The sequence below is a fragment of the Apis dorsata genome, unplaced genomic scaffold (assembly GCF_000469605.1).
Source record: "Apis dorsata unplaced genomic scaffold, Apis dorsata 1.3 scaffold_4, whole genome shotgun sequence".
NCBI lineage: Eukaryota > Metazoa > Arthropoda > Insecta > Hymenoptera > Apidae > Apis > Apis dorsata.
In genome coordinates this window covers 702995-728585 of record NW_006263307.1, presented here as the reverse complement: position 1 = coordinate 728585, position 25591 = coordinate 702995, and the positions used below count along the sequence as shown (strand labels likewise).

The 25591-nt window shown below is 23.5% G+C and overlaps 3 protein-coding genes across 3 annotated transcripts; all 3 read right to left on the bottom strand.

Annotated features, from left to right (window-relative positions):
• Positions 1-601: 601 nt before the first annotated feature.
• On the bottom strand, positions 602-9290 carry LOC102681175 (intraflagellar transport protein 172 homolog). The gene is made up of 14 exons (XM_031515323.1): positions 9080-9290; positions 8625-8768; positions 8445-8557; positions 8172-8357; positions 7485-7898; positions 6736-7365; positions 5078-5524; positions 4227-4962; positions 3593-4153; positions 3073-3516; positions 2687-3010; positions 2190-2606; positions 1356-1970; positions 602-1283 (listed from the first exon to the last, which is right to left on the bottom strand). The coding sequence occupies exons 1-14, from the start codon at positions 9116-9118 to the stop codon at positions 1146-1148; spliced, it is 5208 nt and encodes a 1735-aa protein (XP_031371183.1). The 5' UTR covers positions 9119-9290; the 3' UTR covers positions 602-1145.
• Positions 9291-10022: 732 nt separating this feature from the next.
• Positions 10023-18602, bottom strand: LOC102680922 (corticotropin-releasing factor-binding protein). Its single transcript, XM_006607323.2, has 7 exons — positions 18274-18602; positions 12121-12211; positions 11543-11703; positions 10995-11208; positions 10691-10869; positions 10454-10562; positions 10023-10245 (listed from the first exon to the last, which is right to left on the bottom strand). The coding sequence occupies exons 1-7, from the start codon at positions 18385-18387 to the stop codon at positions 10115-10117; spliced, it is 999 nt and encodes a 332-aa protein (XP_006607386.1). The 5' UTR covers positions 18388-18602; the 3' UTR covers positions 10023-10114.
• A 3778-nt stretch (positions 18603-22380) lies between these two features.
• Positions 22381-24690, bottom strand: LOC102680777. The gene is made up of 4 exons (XM_006607322.2): positions 24460-24690; positions 23544-23842; positions 23060-23220; positions 22381-22786 (listed from the first exon to the last, which is right to left on the bottom strand). The coding sequence occupies exons 2-4, from the start codon at positions 23840-23842 to the stop codon at positions 22482-22484; spliced, it is 765 nt and encodes a 254-aa protein (XP_006607385.1). The 5' UTR covers positions 24460-24690; the 3' UTR covers positions 22381-22481.
• Positions 24691-25591: the final 901 nt, after the last annotated feature.

The following is a 25591-nucleotide window of genomic DNA, read 5'->3' as shown; positions in this document are numbered from 1 at the left end:
AACAAGAAATAGATTACTGAGTGAAAAATAAGATGATTTTCAATATTTTTATAGCATTGATTAGTAACTTTATAATTCCTAAGTATGTTGAGAACTCTATGATGTTAAGTAGAATTTTTAATAGATCTTGTTTTTGACTTAGAAATCTTTATAGTACATTTCTATAGACACTTTCCATATATTTATATAAAATATTTAGGAAATGATGGTATAAGCAAGAAATAGCAGATACTTAATTAAAGATAAAAGTGTACATGTTTTGTTAGATGTTTTATTTTATGTCACAATAAAATGTAAAAAATAACTATTATGTATTAACATATTAGAAAAAAAAATACTTTATTATAAAATTTTAAAACAATTAAAGTTTCAATTTTTCTATATGTTTAAAATTCATTTAATTTTTATTAATTTTTTCCAAAATTTTATTTGCTATTTTTGTATATATTTTACACTCTATCACACTTTTACACATATATGATACTTTGTTATATCAAAATAAGTATATAAATAATAAAAATAAAATATAAAATATAAAAAAAAAATCAAAGATTTTAAGGAAGTTAAAAAAAACAATATATAAAGAAGAATTAAAAAAATATCTCATAAAATTTATACATATATTTAATATTGTGAAGTTTCTCATTTCTAGCTTGTACTACTATTTTCGAAATATAGAATATAAAATATTGTGTATAAAATGCAATATGCGCATAGTCATCACTGAGTAATCGTATAAATATAAATATCCATTTTGGATAAATATTCAAACAACGAGTGATAGTTATTCTGATAACTTGCAAGATTATAAATTTAATCTATTATAATATATAAATTTAATCTAACGATAACACATAAGAAATTCCGTGGATGCACATTGCATGTATATTCACATTGCATACAAACTATTTATGTTTAAGTTAGATTAATTATTATTTACATAATATAGCTTTATTTAAATAAATTCTAGAGAAACAAGGAAATCTATTACTTTGTTTTGAAAAAATCACTATAGATTGTGAAATATATTTTATGTATGTACATGAAAGTAAAATATTCTTAATGTATTCATATTTACATTAAAATTTATGTTTCTGCAATTTAGTTTCTAATTTAATGTCATAAGAATTGAATAAATAATGTCTTCAAAACGAATAATTTGAAATTGTTCCAAACCATTCTTGAATAAAAGCTAAAATATCATTAAGATTTGAATCTTGGGGAGCTTGACGTGCAGTATTAATCAACTTTGTCCAATCATCACGATCTGCCACATGCTCGCTCTTAACAAAGAATAATTATTATATTTAAAACAAAATTAAAAAATGATTTAAAAAATAGAATTTAAAAAATACCTCTGAAAATCTAATTATTGGACCTCGAATAGGATAACCAGTCAGTATACAACCTTGAAGATTTGTAGAACCAATAGAGTGAGCACTTAATGATCCTACATACACTCCTCTATGATCTGTAGGGAGAATCTGTTCTATTTTCTGATCCATAGATATAGCAAGAACCCATTCACGAACTTCTTCTCTTTGTTCTGTTGTTAAACTTAATGTTTCTGGCAAAGGAACCTCCATTGGAAAATCTGTTACAGCCAAATCATCAACATCTAACACAGTACTATCACCTTCTTCAATGCATTCCTCCAAATCCAGGAAGTGATTCAGAAAAACGAAAGCCTCACTGTTTTTTCCAATTGCCCGTGCTTCAATTCCAGCTTCATAATAAGCTCTGTCAGCCAGAAGAACATCAGTATATCTCAATAAAGTAATGGAGGTTTTTAAAACTAATTCAGAAAGTATAGGATAATCATTGCAACCACATTTTACTGCTGAATAATGTGTAACTTCAAGTAATTTCTTAAATTTAAATTTTAAACCAGATTCTAATGATTTTAGATTGTTCCAAAGGTTTAAAAGAACAGTTCTCAAGAGAGCTAAGTATCTATATTCATAATATGCCTGAAATATAATATATATATTGTATTTTATTTTATGAATATCATTTTTTAATTAAATTTAATGAAATATAATTGAACAAAAAGAAGGAAATAGGATTGATTTCACTATGTCGTAAAAAATGAAATTATTTAAGTAAGCAATTTTCTTATCACTTTTTAAATTTATTATAATATATTATAATATTAATATATCAATATATTAATATTAATCTATACTTACTTCTGAATTTAAGACACTTTCTGATAATTGCAGGTACAAATTAAAATTTTGTTGAATGGGAGGAGTTCCATATTTAACATACAATTGTAAAGCTTCTAATGGAGTATTTCCTTTCAAAAGTTGCACTGCTCTTTGTGCCACATATTTATGTAAAATTTGAGTTCCTTGAATATTTGCAGTTTCAAATACTTGATTCCAATGACCTTTGTTAGCCAATATCTCAAGTCCAGCATCTACATCTATTTCCACAAGTTTATCTATTTGTCCATCTCTGAGCATTGCTTCTTTATACTTTTCTTCGAGATAAGGTTCTATATCTGGTGCCAATTCATTCACAATTCGTTTAGCTTTTTCCCATTCTCCAATTGAAGCTAATGCATCAATAGCATCTTTTAATTTATCTGCTTGTAAGAATACCTAAAAAAGTGATATTAAAGAATAAAAATAAAATTAAATCACTTTTCATTACAACAGATATTTATTGATAAGATAGTAACTTGGGCAGCAATAGCATATTCTCCAATAGAAAATAATCGTGAACCAAGATCTCCACCGACTTGGGCAGCAGTTTCTAGATCAGCTTGATGAAGTAAAATATCAGCAGCTTTGATAAGAGACGATCTAGGTGCTTGAGGATCTAAAATCAAGATATCTAGGGCAGCCTTTACTTCACCGATTTCTAACCATTTTCTAGCTTCTTCAAATGCGTTCGCATCTGCAAGAGAAGCACTTTTTTGACCTAATTCACGTCGAAGATTTACTTCTTGACTAGGTAAATATTCTCTGCAAACTCGTAATGCCTCAGACCACATTCCTGCTTTCTATAACATTTAAAACATATTTAAAAAATAAATCAATGTATAATGTATTTTTAAATATTTACCTTATAATGTTCGATAATCATTTCAGGTTTATGTGCTCTCAAAAGCAAAGTCTCAGCTAAAGAATAGTCCTGTGCTTCAGCTGCCTCATTAGCTCTAGCAATAAGGACTTGAACAACGGCTTCTTGATTGATTGATTGTGCTACATCTTCAGCTGCTTCCCAATCTCGAGTATGAATATACATTTGAACAGCTTCCATAGTTCTTTCAGCTTTGATGAATTCTTTTTCCGCTTCAGAAAAGCGACCTGCATCTTCTAATGCCATAGCATATCTATAGTGAACTTCTTTCTTTTGATCAGTATTTCCATATTTAATAATCTCCAAAGCCCAATCAAATAGATCAGTTTCGCAAGCTAATTGTAAACATTCATCTAAATAGTTTAGTTGTATTAATAATCTTGCAGCTAATTCGGGTGTAAGTGTACGTGCCCATATTAAGGCAACCTACAAAAAAATATGAGATTTTAATGATGTGTAATTTTGATTGAAATGAAGAAAAATTATGTTTAATAATTAAGACCTGTTGGGCTGCATTGTTTCCTGCATTTTGTTTTGCTACACGAAGAGCATCTTCCCACATATTAGCTGATCTAAAAGCAGTCACTGCACCTTTCCAATCACCAGCTGCAAGATAATGCTCCTCTGCTTCTCGAGGTTTACCAGAATCATTTAATTCTTTGGCTAAGTGTATATGAGTTGTCTGTAGAAGATCTGGTCTGTATTTTCCTACCAGTCTGATCATATCTGCGCGACGACCAGCTTTCCTGTACATTGCTATAGCTGAGTCATATTTATCAATAGCAAGATATAGATCTTCAGCATGCTTAAGATCTCCGGTTTCGCAAAGAGCTATAGCATGTTTAGTCAAGATTTCATTTGCTTCCTCAGAAGTCATGTATTCCAATGCCACTTCATGGGCACGACTCCAATTGCCATTTTGTACGTGGACATCTACTGCACGTTTGATATCTCCAGAACGAATAAAGAGTTTTTCTGCTAAGTTTTTCTCGCCTATGGAAGCGAAATATTCAGCCAATTTTTCACACTGTTTCTTTATTTCAGGATCATCATCCTCAATTACCTTCAAAGAAATATTTAATAAAAATATTTATTTTTAATTTTATAAAAATGGAGAAAGTTAAAGAAATATTTACCTGCATAATCTGTAGACCTTTTCTCCATTGTCGTGCATTGATAGCAGCATCTAGAGCTAAAGCAGTTTCTCCTGCTTCTATGAAATGATTAATAGCTGCATCATAGTGACCAGCAGAAACCAAATGTTTGCCCCAATCTCGTTCAAGTTCAACCACAGATGTGGGATCTACTTTCCTGGACAGTTCTAATGCCCTTGCAAATACACCAGCTTGGGAGTAGCACTTGATAGCTTCTAAAGGTTCCGAAATTTTCTCTAACAGTTCTCCAGCTAATTCCATTAAGTCTGTTACTTTCAAAACCTTCAAAATTTCATTAACAATCGATCTATCTTCCAGTAACTCGTCATTGGCCAGGGCAAGTCGAGCTGCTCGACCAGGTCGACGAGCATCCAAATATAATTTGATTGCTCGTCGAGGATTAGTGGATTCTAAAATAGCAGCAGCTCTAGCTGTCTGACCACTTTCAAGTAACCAAGTCAAATGTTTATCTCTAAGTTCCTGGAGACCTGACCATCCTCTGTTTTGTGCCAAAATTAGCGCATCTTCCCAATGCCAATATTTTTGATACATATCCAAAGCTTGGTTTAATTCATTCTGCTCTAAATAAATTGCTTCTGCAGTTTTTAATTCACCATTTAGAATTGCAAGTTTTGCCCAACAATCTGGATTTGAAAGTGAATCATGTCCAGTCTCTACACTATATTTTTCACCAATTTCTATTATATTTTTTAGAAATCTGAAAAAGCAATAATTTAGTATTATAATTTAAAATAAAATTTAAAATAAAATTATAAGTTAAAATATAAAGCAATAAAATCATAATCAAGAAGTAAGATATAAAATATATGTACCTAGAACAGGCTACATCTCCAAGAGCAGCATAACATCTGGCAGCTATTAATAGCTGTCTGGCAGCCATTGCGTTTCTAGCTACATTTTCCCACATGGCTTCTGCTTGGGGTCTATCAGCTAAATCCTCTAGAAATAATAATGCTTTACCAAAATCATTATCATGTAATGCTGTTCCAAATTCTATTAATGATTCATCTAGCAAGTAGGCTACTTTGCCTCCAACTTCTTCTACTGTGATAGAAGTTCTTCCATCTTCTCTAACAATATCTATAGCATCACCACGAACAGGAATTAAAGTAGCTACTTCAGGAGCATCAACATTGTACCAAACTGCCAAAGTTTGTCCAGTTTGAGCCACGACTACATCACTACCTAACACCCAGGAAGCAAAACTGACTCCAGTTAGCAATAAAGTTTTTCCACCTAATTCATTACTGAGCCATAACCTATGTAGAAGAAGATTATAAGAAAATTAAAAATTACATACTTAGAAGAAATTATTTTTAAAATGTTTGTTCATAAATATTAGTTAGTCAAGATATCCCAAGATATCGTCAATATAGAAAATAATCTAACTTTAATATTATATTTTATTATTTCTAATATAAAGATGTTATATAAGTTTGAAAACTTTCTTTTCGAAATAAAACATTTTTTGATTATAATGAAAGTTTAGAAATTTAAAATTTAAATTTAACAGAATTGTTGGAAATGATTTTTTCCTGCACTAATAATATAATAATATATTACATCGATATTTTAAAAATTATTGAAGATATTAAAAATGATATATTCCGATATATTCATGATATATTCCGAATTTCTTTATATTAACAATTTTTAAGTATTTAATTTGATATGATTTTTTATTGAATTTTTGAATATCTTCGATAATGTTTAAAGCATTGAAATATTCGTATCTCGTTTATAATTATGCACCAAATGTAAAAAAATAAGGAGAATGTATAATAAAATAATGAAGAAAATTAATTAAAAATGAAATGAGCATCATCTCTAAAGTGCTAAATAAAATATAAATATAAACAAAAAGAAGAAAAAAGATAAAATAAGAAATTGATTGCTAGTATCATCTCTTGAATGATAAAGATCTTTTCAAAAATAGGATAAAGAAAAAATCAGATTAAATGTCTGTAATTTTGTTAAAAAATATAAGAATTTCAGATGAGTAGAAGAATTAATTCAATTCAATCATAAAAATTAATAATCTTAACAGATTTCAAAAAAATTTCTTCAATATATCTTTTTATAAATATATATATTATATTATATTTTATATATATATATATCATTCATCTTTATTATATATATTATATCTTTAAAGATAATGATAAATCCTCAACTTTATGGATTCTATATCATAAAAAACACGTTTTTTATTTTATTTTTTTTTTCTTATTATTTTATTTTTTTATTTATATTGTCTTTTCTTTATCTATATATATAGACAAAATTTATTTGTTTAAAAAAAGATTTCGATATTTGATTAATTTTATTCTCTGTTTTCTCTCATTAAATATCTTACAAAATCTATTCGATCTAATTTTTATATATCTTAAATCTATAATAAAAATATAATAGATAATATTTTTACTTTGAAGTTAAAAAATAAAAATATTTTAAGAAAAAATTTTGTTACCTGGCTCTTTTATCTCTAGACAATAATCTATGACCCGTTTCACTCAGTTCTAACCAATCTACACGCACATCGTGAGAAATCATTGCAACAGTGAGACCAGTTATCAAATCCATTATTCGAACAGTTCTAGAATCCAGCAAATAAGCAAGTCTTTTGATGTCTGGTGTTCCAGCAATTTGTCTTTCGTTAATTCTTACACTGACTACGTGAGGATTAATTGCTTCTGTTCTTACTGAACCTAAAGCTTCGTTATTTCCATATTCAACAATGGTTAATTCTCCTGAACAGAAGATTAAGCATACTCTTGGATATTCAAAAAAGAATTTTTCGGTATTAGTTTTTTCTTCCCAAGGAATTTCACTGATGAGATTAAATTCAATATCAGCAAGAAGTAGAGTTCTAGCTGTGCGAGCTACCACATTATTGTCACTTCTTCCTAAAACTTTGACATCTTCTATTTCATATCCTGTTTGTGACCTAATGATCACAGGTCGATTACCCTCGTGTAGTGGACGAATAATCACTTGACTAGGTCCAACATAAGCTACTTCGTGACTTCCTCTGATTACTGTTCTTTTCAATACTGTTTCGAATTGTTCTACGGCTCCACAAAGACTGCCTATGAGTAATCTAAAAGAATAATAATAAAAATTTTTAATAGATTTTAAATAAAATATGGATAACTTACAAAAATTTTCAAAAAATCTCTAATATTTTAGAAACAAAATTATAAGTTAATTGCAAGCAACCTGGAGCCATCACGACGCCAAGATATTGCTGTGACAGTATAAAAATTAGGTAATGATCTCGTATTAGCCTCCTCCCAAATCGAACGTCGAGGACTCCAATCCAAGATTCGTATTTTATCCCAAGAACCGATAGCAATACTTTGTCCACTAGGACTGCAGCAAGCCACTGCGATTTCTTTCTCGTTTTCGCGACTATAATCAAAAGATTTTACTATTTTACCACGAGTATCATAAAATATTACGCGTCTATCACATCCTGCAGCCAGAATATGAGACTGAGTCCAGGCTAATGCATATGCTGGTACGGTATGAGTACAAATACGTCCAGAAGGTTCATGATTTCCATCATCGGTTAAATTATATTTTATAATACTACCGTCAGCGTGACTTGATAGGAAAGCAGTTCCTCGTATACTAAAATAGAAAGGAAATATTTATCCATAATGATTTCATCAGATTTGTGAAAGATATGTTAAATATATACATTAAATTAGGTCTTTGAAAAAATTTTTATAAGATATCTCAAAAGATAGAAGATATCAAATTAATGTCTCTTTTGTTTTTAATAGAATATTTAGAATGTTGGCACAATTTAAGGTGATTTTGAAGGAGAAACATCATGAAAGAGAATTTTTGTTTTATATCGTGTTATTTTTTATAAATATAAACGCAAAAAAGATAAATTACTTTGAAACCAATGCAATTGTTGTCGAGTCAGCCGTGTAAAGTGTTTGAGCTTTTTGAGACTTCACCAATGCTACGCGAACCTTACCATCTACCAAACCAACAATAATTGGTCCTTCAATTAACCAAATTAAACAAGTTACTGGAGAACTTTGACGAAATTTGTTGCAAATTACTTTCTTCTCTCCCCTGTAAAATAACATTAAATTTAAATTTAAAATACGCAGAATATATTTTCAAAGATTAAAAAATTTAATTTTTTTTTTTATTACGTACCATTGTTCTCCAATTTTGTATACATAAATTATACAATCAGTTTGACCTACTGCTATTTTTGTCGAGTCTGGGGAAAACGCAATACTTTTGATCACGTAACTCTTTTTACCAAACTGAGAAAAAATTAATAATTCTTTACAAAGGATTTATTTCAAAAAACTTTTCTTTTATCATACGTACCTTTGAATCAATAGGTTTTGTGGAAAATCTATCTCGTTTTACACAATTCTCGTCAAAGAGATATATAGAACGATCAGAGGAAGCGATAGCAAGTTTTAAATTATTTGGTGACCAAACTATACTCACTACTCGATTTTCGCTATCCTATTTTATTTTATAAAATAAAATATTTATATTTTTATTTTTATTATTATTTTATATATATATATATATATATATATATAAAATAATAATAAAAATAAAAATATATATATTTTTATTTTTATTATTATTTTATATATATATATATATATATATATATAATATTGTATTGTTTCATTTAGAGTGTATTGTATTTCATATTTTTAAAATATAATTTTATAATAATTATAACAATTTTTATTGTATATTGATCATTATTGATAACACATTGATCAATTATTTTTTTTCAAATTAAGTTTAAGAATTATACTCACCTGTTGGGGCATAACATTGCCCAAATATTTAAGTAACATTACGATATTTTGATCACTTAATATCAACTTATTATTAAAAATTCAAAATTGTTTAGATTCGCAATCATATTGCTGCACTTCGAGTAACGTAAGCTTCTATTTCACTATAGAACTATGAGATGATTTGTGTACACTTGAGTTGCTTAGCAACAATTTGAATACATCTTTAAAAATGATGAAAATCAAAAAAATTATTTATTATCAGAGGAATATTTTCAAAATTGATTTGAATATCTAAAATTATTGAATACTTAATTTTTTCTCAATAAAGTATTAAATTTATTAAGTAATTCAATACAATTTTTTAGATGTTTCAAATTAAATATTTTATTTAAACAAACAAGTGCATCATTATAACAATAAAAAACTGTACTATCACTAAAAATCAGTAAAAAAAACAGTACTATCGCTAAAATTTGATAATAAATAAATAGAGTCCGAGGTTAACATTTATTCTATTGATTCATTAAAAACAATTGGCACGTTTCAACTAATCTACTTATACAATTCTAAAAGAATAAAAACTTAAGGCCTTTCTTTAATATGTTTAATATGTTAAGTCACTAAGAATGATTCAATAATATATATTTAAATCTATTTATCACAAATTGCATAAAATCATGATCAAATTATAAATGATTTCGGATTGAACAAGTATCTAAAAAATAAAAAATAAAATATTTTTCTTTTTGATTTAAGAAAAAAATTAATATCACGCAATTAAAACAAATCACATTCACACAAATATTTAATCTAATTAAATTATAGTAAAAAAAAAAATATTTACATATAAATATTTCTATAAAATTTCTATAATATTTCTATAAAACATAAATAGAATGTATAATCAAGAGATTTGTGATGATTTTTCGATAAATTTATGAAAGACATCTAGAATTTTTGGGAGATCTTGATCAGTTTGATTCGATAATAAATTACAATAGAATTCGAATCATTTCGAATCATAGATGTTTTTTTTTTTTTTAATACTAATAATTAAATACCAATATTTGTATTGAATAATTCGTTCTTAAGAGGTTGAATTTGTACTGTTACAAAATTATCGAAGAAACCACTTGATATTAAACGAACAGAAGTAACGCTATATTCCGTCAATTCGCGATAATCTGAAAAATTAAGAAATATATATTATATACTATTTTATGATTGTTAATTAAAATTAATTTATTATTAATATTCATATTTTTAATTAGAATAAGAAATAAGTTACTTTTAAGATTTTAAAATTGAATACGAATATTAACTTTTTTATTAACTTATATAAAACTAATTATCTAATTGAGATATAATGTCATAAGTTATTAATTGTATTACCTGGTTTAGAGTCTATTCCACAAATAGAATCAATTATCTGTACTTTAGAAGTATCTAATCCATAGCTGCCTCCAATTATTACTTGATCACGCGGACTAGATTCATCACACTAGAAATAATAATATTAATTATTATTAATCTTTATTTTTTAGCATTTAGAATATTTTGTATTTAAAATTTAAATTTTATAAGATTAATCAAATCTATACTTTATGAAAAAATAAAAGCAATACAAACTTTTCGTATAATTCCGGTCTCAACAGTGCGAGTGGAACCGAGAAAATTTGAAACTCCAACGTCCAATGCAATCACTTGCACAGAACCCGGATAGAGCGCGACATAAGTGCAATTTATGCGTCGTCCATAATTTCGTAACGTATATGGCTCAGTTAAGCTTGTCGCTAAGACATTACAGGCTGTAAAATAATAAAAAGTAGATTTCTTTTTAATCAATAATTATTATTCAAAATTATAATTTTATAATGATAAAAACTTTTAAAATATATTAATACATTTTTTTTTTTTTATACGTTTTACTTACGTCTAGGATTTTTCAAGAATCTCGCGAGCAACGAGAATCCTTTTCCCGATTTTGGAATTCTATATTGAATAACTGCAATGTTCTGTGAACTCGTGAAAATTCTTTTCATACCAATATTTTTACCACAAAATTCGCTACTTCTTTGTTTAAGTGGTAACTGATGATCCATTTCACTAGGGAATACTTCACCGTTTAATTCCCAACCATCAATGATCTGCACAATATAAAAATATATTCTGAATGGACATTGTGTCGCAATCCTTTGTGCTTCTTTTTATGATGCATTGGAAAATTTTTCTTTTCCAATAAATAAAATGCACATATATGTGTACACATGACTATAAATACATCTCTACATTGGCTTTTAGAAAAATAGATTTAGATTATTGGAAAGAAATCATCAGTAAATAACTTCATTATATAATTGTACATATATAAAATCTACTAAATTATGTTATTCATTTTAATTTTTCTTTAAATTTTTAAAAATTTTTTTCTTTTAACATTTATTTTATTTTTTTCAAAATTAGTTAATATTTATATCTTACCGAAATTAATCCACGATGTTCACAGGGTATATCAAAAGTAATGAAGTTGATTTCTATTTTCTGATCCGGTCCAGCTAAAAAATAAATTCCACAGACTTCTTCATTGTCATTTTTTGAAGTATATAAGAAATATCCTGGTTCTGATGTGACGAATATGCAGTCTGTAAAAAAATATTTTATTTAAAAAAAAATGGAAAAGAAATAAAAATGAAGAAGTTTTTAATTTAATTTATAATTTATAATTATATTAAATATTTTAATGAATATTACATATAATGAATATTATAATATATTATTTTTATTATCATATCTTTTAATATTTTTTATTTTATCTTATAGAATATAGATATGATATAAAATATATATGATTGAATGAATATTATGAAAGAATATCATCTAAAAAGAATATAAAATCAATTTTGAAATTATTATATATTTCAAAGACGAGAAAAACAATTTAATCATTCGTATATATACACGAAACATTTTGATTTCTCTCCATATTGATAAATGTAATAATTATATATCTACTATACTACCAAATATATCTACTATACAATCAGATAGCATTTATATACCTGTGATAGGTTTAAAACGCATATAAGCATTTAATAAATTATTTTTCGTGTCTTGACGGTAAAAATCCTTTGAGAAACGATCTCCAGAAATCTGTGAAAAAAAAAATAAAATTTTTTTCAGAAAAAATACATCCTTTCTTTTTCTAAATTTTATTTTAAATAAAAGAAATAATCTATTGATTATTTTGTAAATAAAATTATATTATTAAAAAATAATTGAACATAATGAAAATAAAATATTATTAAAAATTTTTTTATCATAATATAGAATATATAATTTTTACATAATAAACAATATGCTATTAATTTAAAAATAAACTTTTCTATTTTATTACAAAAAAAATTTCTAGAATAAAAAGTGACAAATAATAATATTAATATTAAATAGAAAATATAGAAATGTTTGCAATTATATTCTAGCAAATTTTCTTATTATTATAATACACAAAATTATTATAGACACAAAGAAAATATTATATAAAGAAGTTTTTATCCGTTTAAAAAATAAGTCTTTATTTTTTAATAATTGAAATACTATTCAGAAGCATTTTACTAGAATTTTATAAATTATATTCCTAGGTCGACGAGCAATCGATGAATAACCGATATTTGAAGTAGCCTAAAGGAAAACTAATCCTATTATGTAACATTCTATGGAAATATCTTTATCGATAGACGGATATTACGGCATGATTGTCATAGATAATAACAATTATTATTATCTATATTATCAACCATCGATATTTTTTTGGAATTTGAAAAACATTTTAAAATATTGATTTACTTATAATACTGATTTACAATTTACAACTTTATTATAAAAATTTTATGTAATCTATTCTAAATTCTAAAATAAATATAATTTATAATAAATAATATATATAATAAATAATAAATATAATTATTTTTAATTAATTTCAAAATTTTCTATAAGATCTATAAATTCTATAAGACAAGAAAATATAAAGGAATAAACTCGTTGAAATCGTAGAAAAAAAATTGCTTTTCGTCGATGTTAATTTGTCGATCTCTGCATGAATTCTCTGCAAGGAATGAAGTTTCATAATGAATTAATTTTTGGCATTAATTTACAATTATAATTTTAATTTATAATTTTACATAATTATAATTTTTCGATGAAACATAGAATTTATATGCACATGTACAAATATTTAATACGTATATTATAATTTTTTTTTGCATTGCATTTATTTTAAAGATTTTCAAGAATATGTATTTATTTTTTATAAAAAATTAATTAATAAACAATAATTTTGAAATCTTGTTTGAAATTGATTAATGGATGAATATTTTCTACACCCATTAATATATCATTGTGATATAATATAATATATGTGCATATATATGAGTATACGAAAGAAATTCAACGAATAAATACCTGGCGATTAATAACAAAGAATTGAACAAACTTTTGAACAAACTTTTCATGTTAATTTTGTTTTAATAACATGTAACTCTATTCAATGTAGTAAAAGATAGGAAAAAAAAATCTAAAATATTAAATATTATAATGAAATGTAATTAAAAATATAAATAGCAATTGTAATATAAATTTTAATAAAATTTATATTAAAAATAAATAAAAATTCTCATCATTTTATCATTTTTTTCTGATATAAAATTTGAATAAAAATTGAAATTTCTGATATAAAAATATGAAATGCATGATATAATTAGATTAAAATAAATATATGTTCCTGTATAATAAAAGTTAAAATTAATTTTGCTATTGATATTAATATTACCTTGATGGATTGATAATTCCAATATTAAAATTTTACAATTGTTTGATATTACGATTTTTTTATTATTCAATATTTTACATTTAATATTGAATATTTATTTTTCAATTTCCAATATTTTATATTTTATATTATATATTTCAATATTTTATATTTTGTATCATATTTAAATATTTCCTTCTCTTCAAATTCCAAATTTTCTGTTTTTTCTTTAGTAACAAGAAAAAAATAAAAATAAAAGTAATAAAAGTAATAAAAGTAATAAAAGTAAATAATCTTTAGAAACATCCATAATAATTAAGAACTGTTAGAAACAATTGATTAGCTATAAAATAAAAATATTAGCTACCTCAATGCTTAATAACCATAGAGATAATAAGATGGTTTAAAATAATTTAGTAAGTAGATTTCTAATCCTAATTCCTAATTAATAGTATAATTAATTAGAAAAATTTATTATTAATTATTAATTATTTTTTAATAACATGTAAACGTATAATAATAGAATTTTTATGAATTTAAATTGAACATAACTTTTAATTAAGAAAAACTTTTATTAATTTTAAAATCAGATAATATTTTATTTTTAATAGCATTATTAAATTTTGTTTTTTAATATTATTATTATGAAATATGATATTTTTTTCACGATAAATTGAAAAAATTCATATGTAAATGTATATATATATATATTGAATTTTCAATTGAACAATGTTTCAAATTAAAAAAGAAAAAAAATAACATTCAATTATTAAAGATAAATATAATATGAAATATTTGAAAAATTTAAATTTAAAAAATTATATCTTATAATTGATAATTAATATCGAAAATTTTTAACCTCAAAGTTGAATGACTTTTTTCAATCTAATCCCTAATCTATCTCCTGAAAATGTCGATACATAGTACATTCAACTAGGTTATTTAATTTCGATTTTCGATACTCATATGTAACTTGAATTGCCCGATGACATAACATTAAGCTGCTTCTATACCATTGCTTATACATAAATGATATTATATATTAGATAATCTATAAACGATTACATGTTTCGATATTCGAAATTTTCAAAATTTATAAAACTTTTTATTTATTTATATGATTTTACATAAAAAAAGAATAAATAATAAGTAATAAGTAATAAGTAAAAAAGTAATAAGTAAGAATAAATAAATAATAAAGTTTGGTTCAAATCAATTAAATTATTTGAATATAAATACTTGTAAATTTAAATTAAGTAATCTGAGTTATCTGGATATTTTATATAAATAAAATATTTTATATAATATTGAGATTGTATACACATAAATGTAAAATAATTTTAATCATAAATCTATTATAAAGTTTCAACTTAAATTCAAATAATTTGATTAATACGAACGAGACTTAACCATGATATGATTCATTGTTTCGATTTGTCAACTACTATTCTCAAATTTCGAAACACGATCTAATTAACATTGTTATGCGTTAATCAGTTACATTACTACTGATTTATGATCGAAAAGCACGTAATCATGATACAAACAATGTAATACAGTCAAGGTAAATATTTACAATGATAGGGATTTACATTGCGACGATTTGCATTCACGAAGAACGAACTTCTACCAAACATTAAATCAAAATCGTAAAAAATATACCGGAAGTTAATATAATAGTCGAATGAAAGATTGTTTTCAATCTGAAAATTCAATTCCAATAAAATTTTTTTTTAAATATTTATATTAATATTCACTTTGCAATATATTATAATAGATTTAAAATCGTTTAAATAAAATCCATTCTTTTATATTTTTCTATAAATAATACATATATAAAATATCAATTCCTCAATTTATTTGGATTAACAAAACTTTCATCTTTTATCCTGCGTTTTATGCGCATTTATTTATTTCTACTATTCATTCTTGAACCGTTATACATGTGGTAATAAAAGGAGATTAAAATGGATTTTCTTTCATTTTCTATTTATTAAGAAGAATAATTGTTATATTTTATAACTTTATTAATGCCTATTATAGATAAATTATTATTCGATTTTTGTAAATTATTTATATTAAATTGCGTTTACACTGACTATAAAAAATAATTAATTTGAAAAAATAAAAATAAAAATAAAAATATATAATATATAAGTAAAATAAAAATAATAATAGATATAAAATAATAGAAATAATTGAAAAAAATAATAGAAATAAATAAAAATAAGTAATTTGTAGGTAAATGAGAATTTATTACTTTTTGAATTTTGAATGAAATGCATAGAAGATTATGAAATATCTGTATTAAAATTTTTTACAATTATGAATAAATTATCATAATTTAGATAATTTGAATAACTATAAACTATAAATCAATTTTATACATTAATCTTTTTTAACTATAATTATCTAAAATCGTGATTATCCCTTATTCGTAATTATATCCATAAAAAAGATCATAAGATAAGAGGTTAAAATATTTTTCAAAACAATAAAAAAGGTCATTAAACGTTCGTAAATATAAAAGATATATCTGTATTATGTGAATGGTTTGATAATGTACAATTTAGATATTTTCTAGCAAGAGGATATTAACGATTAATATCAACCAGATCAAATACTTTTATTATTTTTACATTTCACAATTTCGAAAATGAAAGACAATAGATTCAGTTCCGAAATGAAATTTGATATAAATAAATTCATCGCAAAATTTCATTAAATCTCATAAAACAACATAGCACGTGAAAGTATCTCTTCGTTAATTGGATTACTACTCTTCACTACGAACTAAAATAGGATTGTCTTCCAAGATATATAATACCAGTATAGTTTTAAAGATATTGTAGAGCGAATGTTGTATGATATAAACGATAACGTATGATATGAACGATGATTTAATAATATTGACAATAATTTAAATAATAGCATAATTGCATAAATAATATAATTATACAATTTGAAATATTAGATAATAATATATGTTAAAAATATAAATTTAAATTTTAATTTTTTACATATTTAAAAATTTATTTTTGATTTATTTCGTTTTTTAACTTCTTCACATATAATTCTTTCAATAAATGTAACTCTAGAAATAGTATTATCATTTTAATCTGTAAATTGTAATGTCTAATCTGTATCTATTTTTTTTCCTTTATTTATCTAAAAAAAGTAGAATAATTATTTAATTTAAGTATATAAAAAAATTAGTAAATTTTTTCTAATTTCTTTTTTAGAGAAATATGAATATAAAAAATTTGTATTTAAAAAAAATGATTATTGGATATATATATTTTTTGGAATTGAAACATTTATCTTTAGTTTTAATTAAAAATTGAAGAAAATAGTATGTGAGCACTCAAAGGGGAGAAAGGGTTGCGAAGGCCTGACTTTACTCATGCTTACTTTGTCGTACTCATGCTACTAATTGCCATGACAAAGGGAGGGAAATGTAACCATCGACGACCGGGTAATGATCGATCAAAACTTCGTTATTGATATTTTTTTTTACTAATATATGGAGATTAAAATGAAATCAAATTAAAATATTTTAATATTAAGATAATTTTAATTTTAATATAAGATTATTTTAGTTTTAGAATATATAACTAAAAATAAATTTTGTTTAATTAATTATTAAAGATCAATATATTTCTATTTCATTTCAATTTCAAGAATTATATTTATATATAGACAAATATAAATAATAATAATAATAATTTATGGATTTATTTTATTTATGATATAGAATGAAAAAATAGAATAATTAGATAGAATAATTATATTCAAATATTTTACATACATAGTGACAATAAATTATTTCCAATTTCTAACTTCTTTATATCTAACATAAATTCTATATTAATTTAAGATCTTTACAAAATAAAAAGTAAATTTCGTAAATTTATAAAAGATAAAATCCTATAATAAACATAAATTGTAACTTGCAATAAATATAACGATAAATAAAATAATTAATAATTAAATTAATATAATTAAATAATTAATTCTCTATTCTACATATCAATTAAAAAAAAAATTAATCGTAGAAATTTATAAGAATAACAAGTGATTCAAAAAATATATAAATCCATTCAAACTCTCTTTTCAACTCATATTAAACAACTTATTATTATATATAGTCTTTATGAAAAATATTTATAAACTATTGTATTTATTATATCATTTACAAACTATCCAAATTATATCCAATATTACATTATATCCAAATATTACATGTATTAAATTTCTTGTCATTTAATAATATTTTCATATGATTACAAAAATTTGATGAAAATAAAACATAGAATCTGATTAAAAATTACTTCATTAAAAAAATAAGGATATATATACAAATATTTTCTCATCAATCATTGTATATATTTATTAATATATTCCTTACCTGTTGATGATAACGCTGATAATCATTCCCTTTTATTGCACCAGAAATAGCGTTAAAAAATCCAATGATGAAAAACAGCCTCGCGAAATAATACAAAGACCCATTTAAGAACATTTTTCTGATGAAACTTCAAGAATCCGGAAATGAGTATATACGTTGAAAGATATAAAATACTTGTTGCGAGGAATATTTCTCTTCCTGTTTTCGTCTTCTCTTCGTCGCTTTGTGATCCTCTTAAAACGTAGGGGGGAAGAGCGCGTGGAGTTGGCGTCAGAACAAACTGGAGATTGTGTGGCGTCGCGACGCGCGGCGTCCCTCTTATAGTCGCTAGACCAGTCCGCGATTCGTTCACGTTGCGCATCCCCGAACGCTTGCAACGTAACTGGCGACGATAACGTTGATAAAATGGTTTACGTTCTCTCATATACCTTTCCATGGCAAGGCTAAAAATCTTTTAAAACTGGTGGAGATTTTAAAGCATCTCTTGATATCTATTGAGAAGGATATTGTATAGAAGGAACTGATAAAGAAAAATGGTAGAATGGTATATTGTAACTTTTGGCAAATAATTTTTTTTTTTTGTTATACATATAAAAATTATCAAGAAAATTTTACTATGAATTTATTTATTATTTATGAATTTTATTTAATAATTTGAAATTTTACGGATAAAAATTGATGAAAATAATATTTATATTTTTAATTTGAGTCCTAAAAGAATCTTTGGGAAAAATTTAATAATTAATATTATTATTTGGTTTAAGAAAATTACTTATGATGCTGTTATCGGTAAGCAAAATTAATGACAAACAACGAAAAGAAAGAACGTTTTACGTGATCAAACAATAGTTGCCTAAGAAAGCTGTGATCGTAAATCTCGGGAACGTGATTTAATAAAATTCAGAAACGTCCCAGTGAATAATTCAAGTCTCCATTGAAGGCATCGAATTTATTCTAGTAGAATGAACCAGAACACTTCGTATTATCGATACTTTGATAAATACTTGATTCGTATTCTTATTCATGTTCGATTAAAATATTTATTGCTTTGTCTCATTCAAAATTCCATGAAAGAAAATGCTTCTTTATTAATTCTGATTCTTCAGATTCGGAACATCTTCTGACAAATTTGGAAAATTCAAAATTTTTCCAAAAAGAAACGATAAATATCCATAGAGAAATAACATAAATAAAAAATTCAAAAATGTTTTAAAAATGATATCTATATATTAAATAAAAAATTAAATATTCTCCAAACTATTACGAAATAAAATAAAAATGTTTAGAAATAAATAAAATAAATTTCTTGAATAATTGAATAATAATCTTGAAATTAAAGAGAAAAATAATATAAATATTTTTTAAAAAAAAGAAGCATTTGAAAATCTAAAACTAATAATAAAATGGAGGAACTATAACAGATTGTTCGAAATCAATAGATAAAAGTAATTAGCTAAGAAGGTTAGTGTTTTTTCCAAAAATATAAGCTTCCAATCGTACACTTTATGGCAATTACTAGTTCAGATAAACATCACGGTTAGTGGTCTTAATTGATTTTGGTCCCATGGGGGATGAAACGTGAGCGGCCATATTGTACATTCGGCATATCTTCACTTTCCTCGCAATTGGTGATACTGAGAGATCATTGTTCTTTTTCCTGCAGGAGGTCAATATTTATTGCAATTTATTTATCACGCATAGAACAATTTTTCTTCTTCTTTGGAGAAGTAAAACAACATTTAATTAATCCTTCCATTACATTTTGATCTATAGAATATTTTTTAAATAATTCATTAAGCAAAAAATGATAAAAGAAATATTTCTTTTGTCGAGCAAACAGTATGTCCGATTTCTCTTTGTATTTTGGGAATTCTAATGATTAAAAATGTGATCAAGCAACTATATACTGTTTTGCAATATATATAATTACATAATAATCATAAAAATTTCTTTTTTATAATCAACATTATGTATATTTTTTTTAAAATTAATAAATTTTTTATTTAATTTTATAAAAATGTTTATAATCTGAAAAAATATAATTTTTTTTATTATTTATTTAATTAATTTTATTTAATTAATTTTTTTTGTTTAATTAAAACAATTTTGTAGTTATTTAATTTTTAATTAATTAAAATTGATATAATAATATGAATATTATTATAAGAAAAGAAAAAATGAAAAATTTATTTTCTATTGTTGTCTTTAAATTCCATATTCATGCTCAGTATGACATAATCAGTAACATGAATGCCCTTCTATTTCAAACTGCAGCCGCAACATCATGCTTACTTTTGCCTTGTTATCTACCAGACACTTGTTTCAACTGTATTCACATCTTCTTTGGAGATAAAGTCGTTAATTTTAACTGGTAAATTTTAATAACTTAATTAAATCCAATTGAAGAATTCCATTTATTCTTCAGTATCATATATAATTTTAATAAAATATTTTATTTAAATATTTTAATAAAAAAAAATTGGTAAATTCAAGGAAAAGAAAATCTTATCAATAAAAAAAGGGAAAATTTTTTTAATAATTGATTACATAAAGTAAAAAATAAAATAAGATTTTCTTTTACGTATAAAAGTTTTTTTTCAAAAGATTATTTCTCTAGGGATATGATAATTTTCCTTTTAGTTTAGTAGGTAATTTTCCTTTTAGTTTACATATTCGAAACTTGGAAAATTTGAATTTTCATGTTACTTTTTTCTGATTAGTAATATGAAGATTACATAATCGATTCTACAATCTTCTTAATCTTTAGAGGATCGGAAATTCATTGTAATAGTTGAGCCATGATAAGATTTTAAAACTACTTGTGTAAGAGTTATAAATACATTTATATAATTGTATTAATGATTAATTTTTTTAGAAAATGATTAATGATCAATGAATAATAATTTTAAATAGAAAAATTAATCATTGTTAATATAAAATTGTTAATATAAAATTTTTTTCATATATATATTAGGAAATTCTCTGTATATAAATATTTATATATATAAAAATAATTAAATTTTAAATTTAATTTTAATAATTAATTATAATAAATTATTTTAAATTTAATTATTTAATAATAATTTTTTTATTATAATAATTTTTTAATTATTTTTTAATAATTAAATTCTAAATTCGTTATTTAGAAATTTTTTTTACTTACTAAAAATTATTATTAAAAAAGGAAATATTTTTAAATTTTCGATTCATATATATAATTAAATATATTTACTTGACAACTTGACAATTTTTTATACTTAAAAACAATCTAGTGGTATTTTTTTGACATATATATAAGATAAAGAATGTGAAAATATGAACAAGTTAATAAAATTCAATTTCTTCATCATAGTCGAAGTATAATTATTAAAATTAATAATTTTTAAAAATTTTTTAAAATATTTCATTAAAAACTCTTTAAAAATTCTTTAAAATATTGCACATTATATAAATTGTAATTTTTAAACAATTTTAAATTCATGTTAATGATTTAACTTACATAAAGAAATTTTCAATTTTCATTCAAATAAAATATATCATTACAATAATGTTATATTTAAACTATTCTATATATACTAATTGTCTAAAATCTAAATTTGAATAATTTTAATAAATTTTATTTATTATCATAAAATTGAACAAAAATTAATATATTTTATACAATTCTTAAATAAAGAAAAAGACATTTGTTTTATATAATATACATATCAATACGTATAATATACATATCAATCTTACTGCAGAAATGATAGTATTGTTTAATATATCAAGAAATTCCTTTTTATTCTCTTTTTTTCTCTCTAAACTTATTTATATTGATCTATTTATTTATATTATTATTTATATTGATCTTATTTGCTCTGCAAATACATATATAAAATATTGAAAAAGATCTTTTACAATTATAATTTATTTTACATAAAATCTTAATAGTTAAATATTTTTTTGACTTTATGTAGATATTTGATGAGAAAAAGCTATTTAATCTGGAATTTCAGGAGAATAAACATCAAACAGAAATAATTTCATTATATGATTTTGAAAATTTTGATAAAAAATATCGATCAATTTTTCCCATACATAAAAAGAATTTAATATGTTTAGCGATACAATTCATCAATCAAACAAAAAAATTAATAAAAAATTTGATAAAATATTTGAAATTGAATAATAATTATTATAATACCTAATATGACGATTATAATATTTTAAGGACGAATATGAGGTGGGAAAGGTAAATCTAAATGCGAAGGCTCTATATGACTTCTATCGTGCCATCCTTCTGCCACAGGAGTGTGATACAGTCCATAATTCACACCATTCGTAGCTATTTTCTTCAGACCCTGAATACTGGATAATATCAAAGCCATCTTGGCTAGAAGCAATGCCTTACCACCAAGGACTGCAAGGAATTGAAAACCCATAGGTATTAAGATCGAACCCATCAGCAGAAAACCCATCATCATAAGTGGCACCATGTGGTTATGTCTGCGACGGTGACGACGTCTACGGCCTAATAATTATCATTTTTTAAATTAGTAATAATTTTTTTTAGGAAATATACATATAGAAAAAATATGATTCACAAATGAAATTTTAAATATGACAAATATTCAAAAAAATTAAAAAATAATCAAATTCAATATCATACGATGAATCTTGGAAAAATTTGAATAAGAATGAAATAGCACATAATATAATATTTTTTACAATTTTCATTTGTAATTTTAAATTTCTATAATATAAAATAAAAAATATATAATATGTATAATGTTATTATACAAACCTTCGAACTTATAATTATCTACATTGGTTTTTGAATTATTAATAAAAGAAAGTATATTATTAGTAAAACGGTCCACATCGATTTTGAACACGTGGGTATGTAAAACCCGTAAAAATCTTTTCATAATAATGGCTGTCCAATTAGTATTATCATCTAAATTACTGAAATATATAAGTAAAAGAAATAATCATGAATATATTCTACTTTTTTGTGTTTCATAGAACTTTTTTATAAAATTATTTTTAATTATTTATTATTTTTTATAAAAATTAAATATATATGTTATGTTCAAAAATATGTTAAATATATATGTTGTTTCTATATAAATCAACAAATAATAGATATTCAGTTTTTTATGAAAAAAATTATATTTATGAAAAAATTACAAAAAAAGTTTTAACATATATTGCTTGTCACAAAAGATTGCATAATTTGTTCGTAAAATATACATAAGCATTCTTTAAAGATCTATTAAAAATATTACCTTTCTTTATCATTTGTAGAATTCATTCTATCTTTTTGATATCTTACTAAAACTAGTCCCTCAAATATTGGTATAATATCATCAGCCAAAAGAGTATCTAAAGCAATTAATACATGTTCCTGCACACATTTCCTAAACGTCTCTAAAAATTCATCTTTTCTAGAATTATTCCAAGATTCCAATGGACAATTCTTAAACACAGTGCGTAGACCGGTATACCAATTCGTATTACCATCACTTCTAGCGTCTCCAGCCATAAGGATGACAAATATGAATACGTAGAATGCACGTAGGTGCATCTATATTCAGGAAAACAATCACAAACTTTAATAGCCAGTTATAATAACTTGTAAAGCGATAAAATTTAATCTGTCTAAATCTGTTTAAATTACAAGAATGGATTTCATTTTGTTCCAGCCGTACTAATATTATTAGATTATTACTAAGATTATTAGATTATTACATATTATTAGTATAGATATAAATTATGCAATAAAAATAATTTTTAAATAATTAATTTAGAACTATTTTTTCTTTAATTTTTTTTTTAGAAACCGCTATTTAAAAAATATCTCTTTTTTCATCTTATTTTTAATATTTAAAATTCCTTAATAATATTGTGAACTTTTGAATCGTTTCGAGAATACGCATTCATGAAAAATCTGAGAATTGCTTTTTAATGAATTTAAATTTAAATGAATTATTATTAATATATAAGATTTGCAATAAAATTATTAATAATATTATGTATAATATTATAATATATTTTTATTAGATTACAATATAGAACACGTTAGAAATATATTATTCAAAATATTAAAAATAAATATCCCTTAAACAATACTTTTTTTTTAATATTCAGGATTAGCTTTACAATAATTATAATCCAAAATCATTTGTTCACTGATAACGTTACTTCGAAATACGAGTGCACTACTGAAGATATATTCTCCAAATAAATCGCAATTCACTATAAACGTTCATTCATAGCTACATGGACATTTATATGAGCAGGAAATAGGCTAGAATGCCGGCCAACTAACTATTACGATTCATCGAAGGGCAACAAGACAACGGTCAAAAGGCGGCACTTTTTATGCTCTAACAATCCTGGTTCGTAATTATCAACGAACTCTTCAAAATTGCATAATTAGTAAATTGATCTCTCAATAATGATCATTAATATTGAATTTGAATGATTGTACAAATGAAATCTAAAAAAAATTTAAATTTTTTAAATAATAATGAAATTATTATAAAATTAAAGTTCAAATAAATATATAAAAAATAATTAGTAATTTTAAATAATTAATAAATTTTTTATTTTATTGAGATAGAAATAGTAATAAAAATGTAAAAATATTAAAATTTTTTCTAAATATAAATATCTCGTAGAAAATTTGTTTATATAATTACAAAATATCTACCAATTATTAAAAGCATTATATTAATGACTGCAATTTTCTTTCTTCTCAAACGGTACAGCTTTAAGGCACATTACTTTTCTAAAAATTAATGGTTTCGATAAGATTACTAACTGTACATTTATTCCGTAAGAAATTATAGCATTGAATATCCTTTATATAATAAATTTGAAAATTTACAGTAAATCTTTTGTGAAATAAATAAAGGATAGGTAATAAAAATAATATTAATATATTCGTTTAAAAAAAGTGTATAAAAAATGCATTTTTACAACAAAGTTACAAACTTTATTAAACGTTGATGCTATGACAATATAACAATTAATACTTTTAGTCGCAAATATGAAATATACATATTTATCTTACCGAATCAGTTAACCTATAAATACACCTTTTAACCGTTAATTTCATACCAGCAATTAAAAAAAGCACCTAAGCTAGGCCATACAATAAAACTTATTCGAAATATTATTTCGAAAAACATTGGTACTTTATCGAGTATTTAATACTTTGATTGCCAAGAAAATAGATAAATTCGAAATATGAAATTTCAAGTTCGACTATTCATACATTTGTTATAAATATTAATTACTTAAATTACATACATGTGTTAATTATATATAG

What these genes read in the sequence shown, in the direction of transcription:
- LOC102681175 (XM_031515323.1), bottom strand. Translation starts at nt 9,118, where the DNA reads ATGTTACTTAAATATTTGGGCAATGTTATGCCCCAACAG. An exon ending in ACAATTGCATTGGTTTCAAA is followed by an intron (nt 7,899 to 8,171) that starts GTAATTTATCTT and finishes TTTCTATTTTAG; the next exon opens with TATACGAGGAACTGCTTTCC. An exon ending in AATATGCTATTGCTGCCCAA is followed by an intron (nt 2,607 to 2,686) that starts GTTACTATCTTA and finishes TCACTTTTTTAG; the next exon opens with GTATTCTTACAAGCAGATAA.
- LOC102680777 (XM_006607322.2), bottom strand. Translation starts at nt 23,842, where the DNA reads ATGCACCTACGTGCATTCTACGTATTCATATTTGTCATCCTTATGGCT. An exon ending in TCTACAAATGATAAAGAAAG is followed by an intron (nt 23,221 to 23,543) that starts GTAATATTTTTA and finishes TATATATTTCAG; the next exon opens with TAATTTAGATGATAATACTA. An exon ending in AGATAATTATAAGTTCGAAG is followed by an intron (nt 22,787 to 23,059) that starts GTTTGTATAATA and finishes GATAATTATTAG; the next exon opens with GCCGTAGACGTCGTCACCGT.
- LOC102680922 (XM_006607323.2), bottom strand. Translation starts at nt 18,387, where the DNA reads ATGTTCTTAAATGGGTCTTTGTATTATTTCGCGAGGCTGTTTTTCATC. An exon ending in ATCAGCGTTATCATCAACAG is followed by an intron (nt 12,212 to 18,273) that starts GTAAGGAATATA and finishes TTTTTTTCACAG; the next exon opens with ATTTCTGGAGATCGTTTCTC. An exon ending in AACATCGTGGATTAATTTCG is followed by an intron (nt 11,209 to 11,542) that starts GTAAGATATAAA and finishes TATATTGTGCAG; the next exon opens with ATCATTGATGGTTGGGAATT.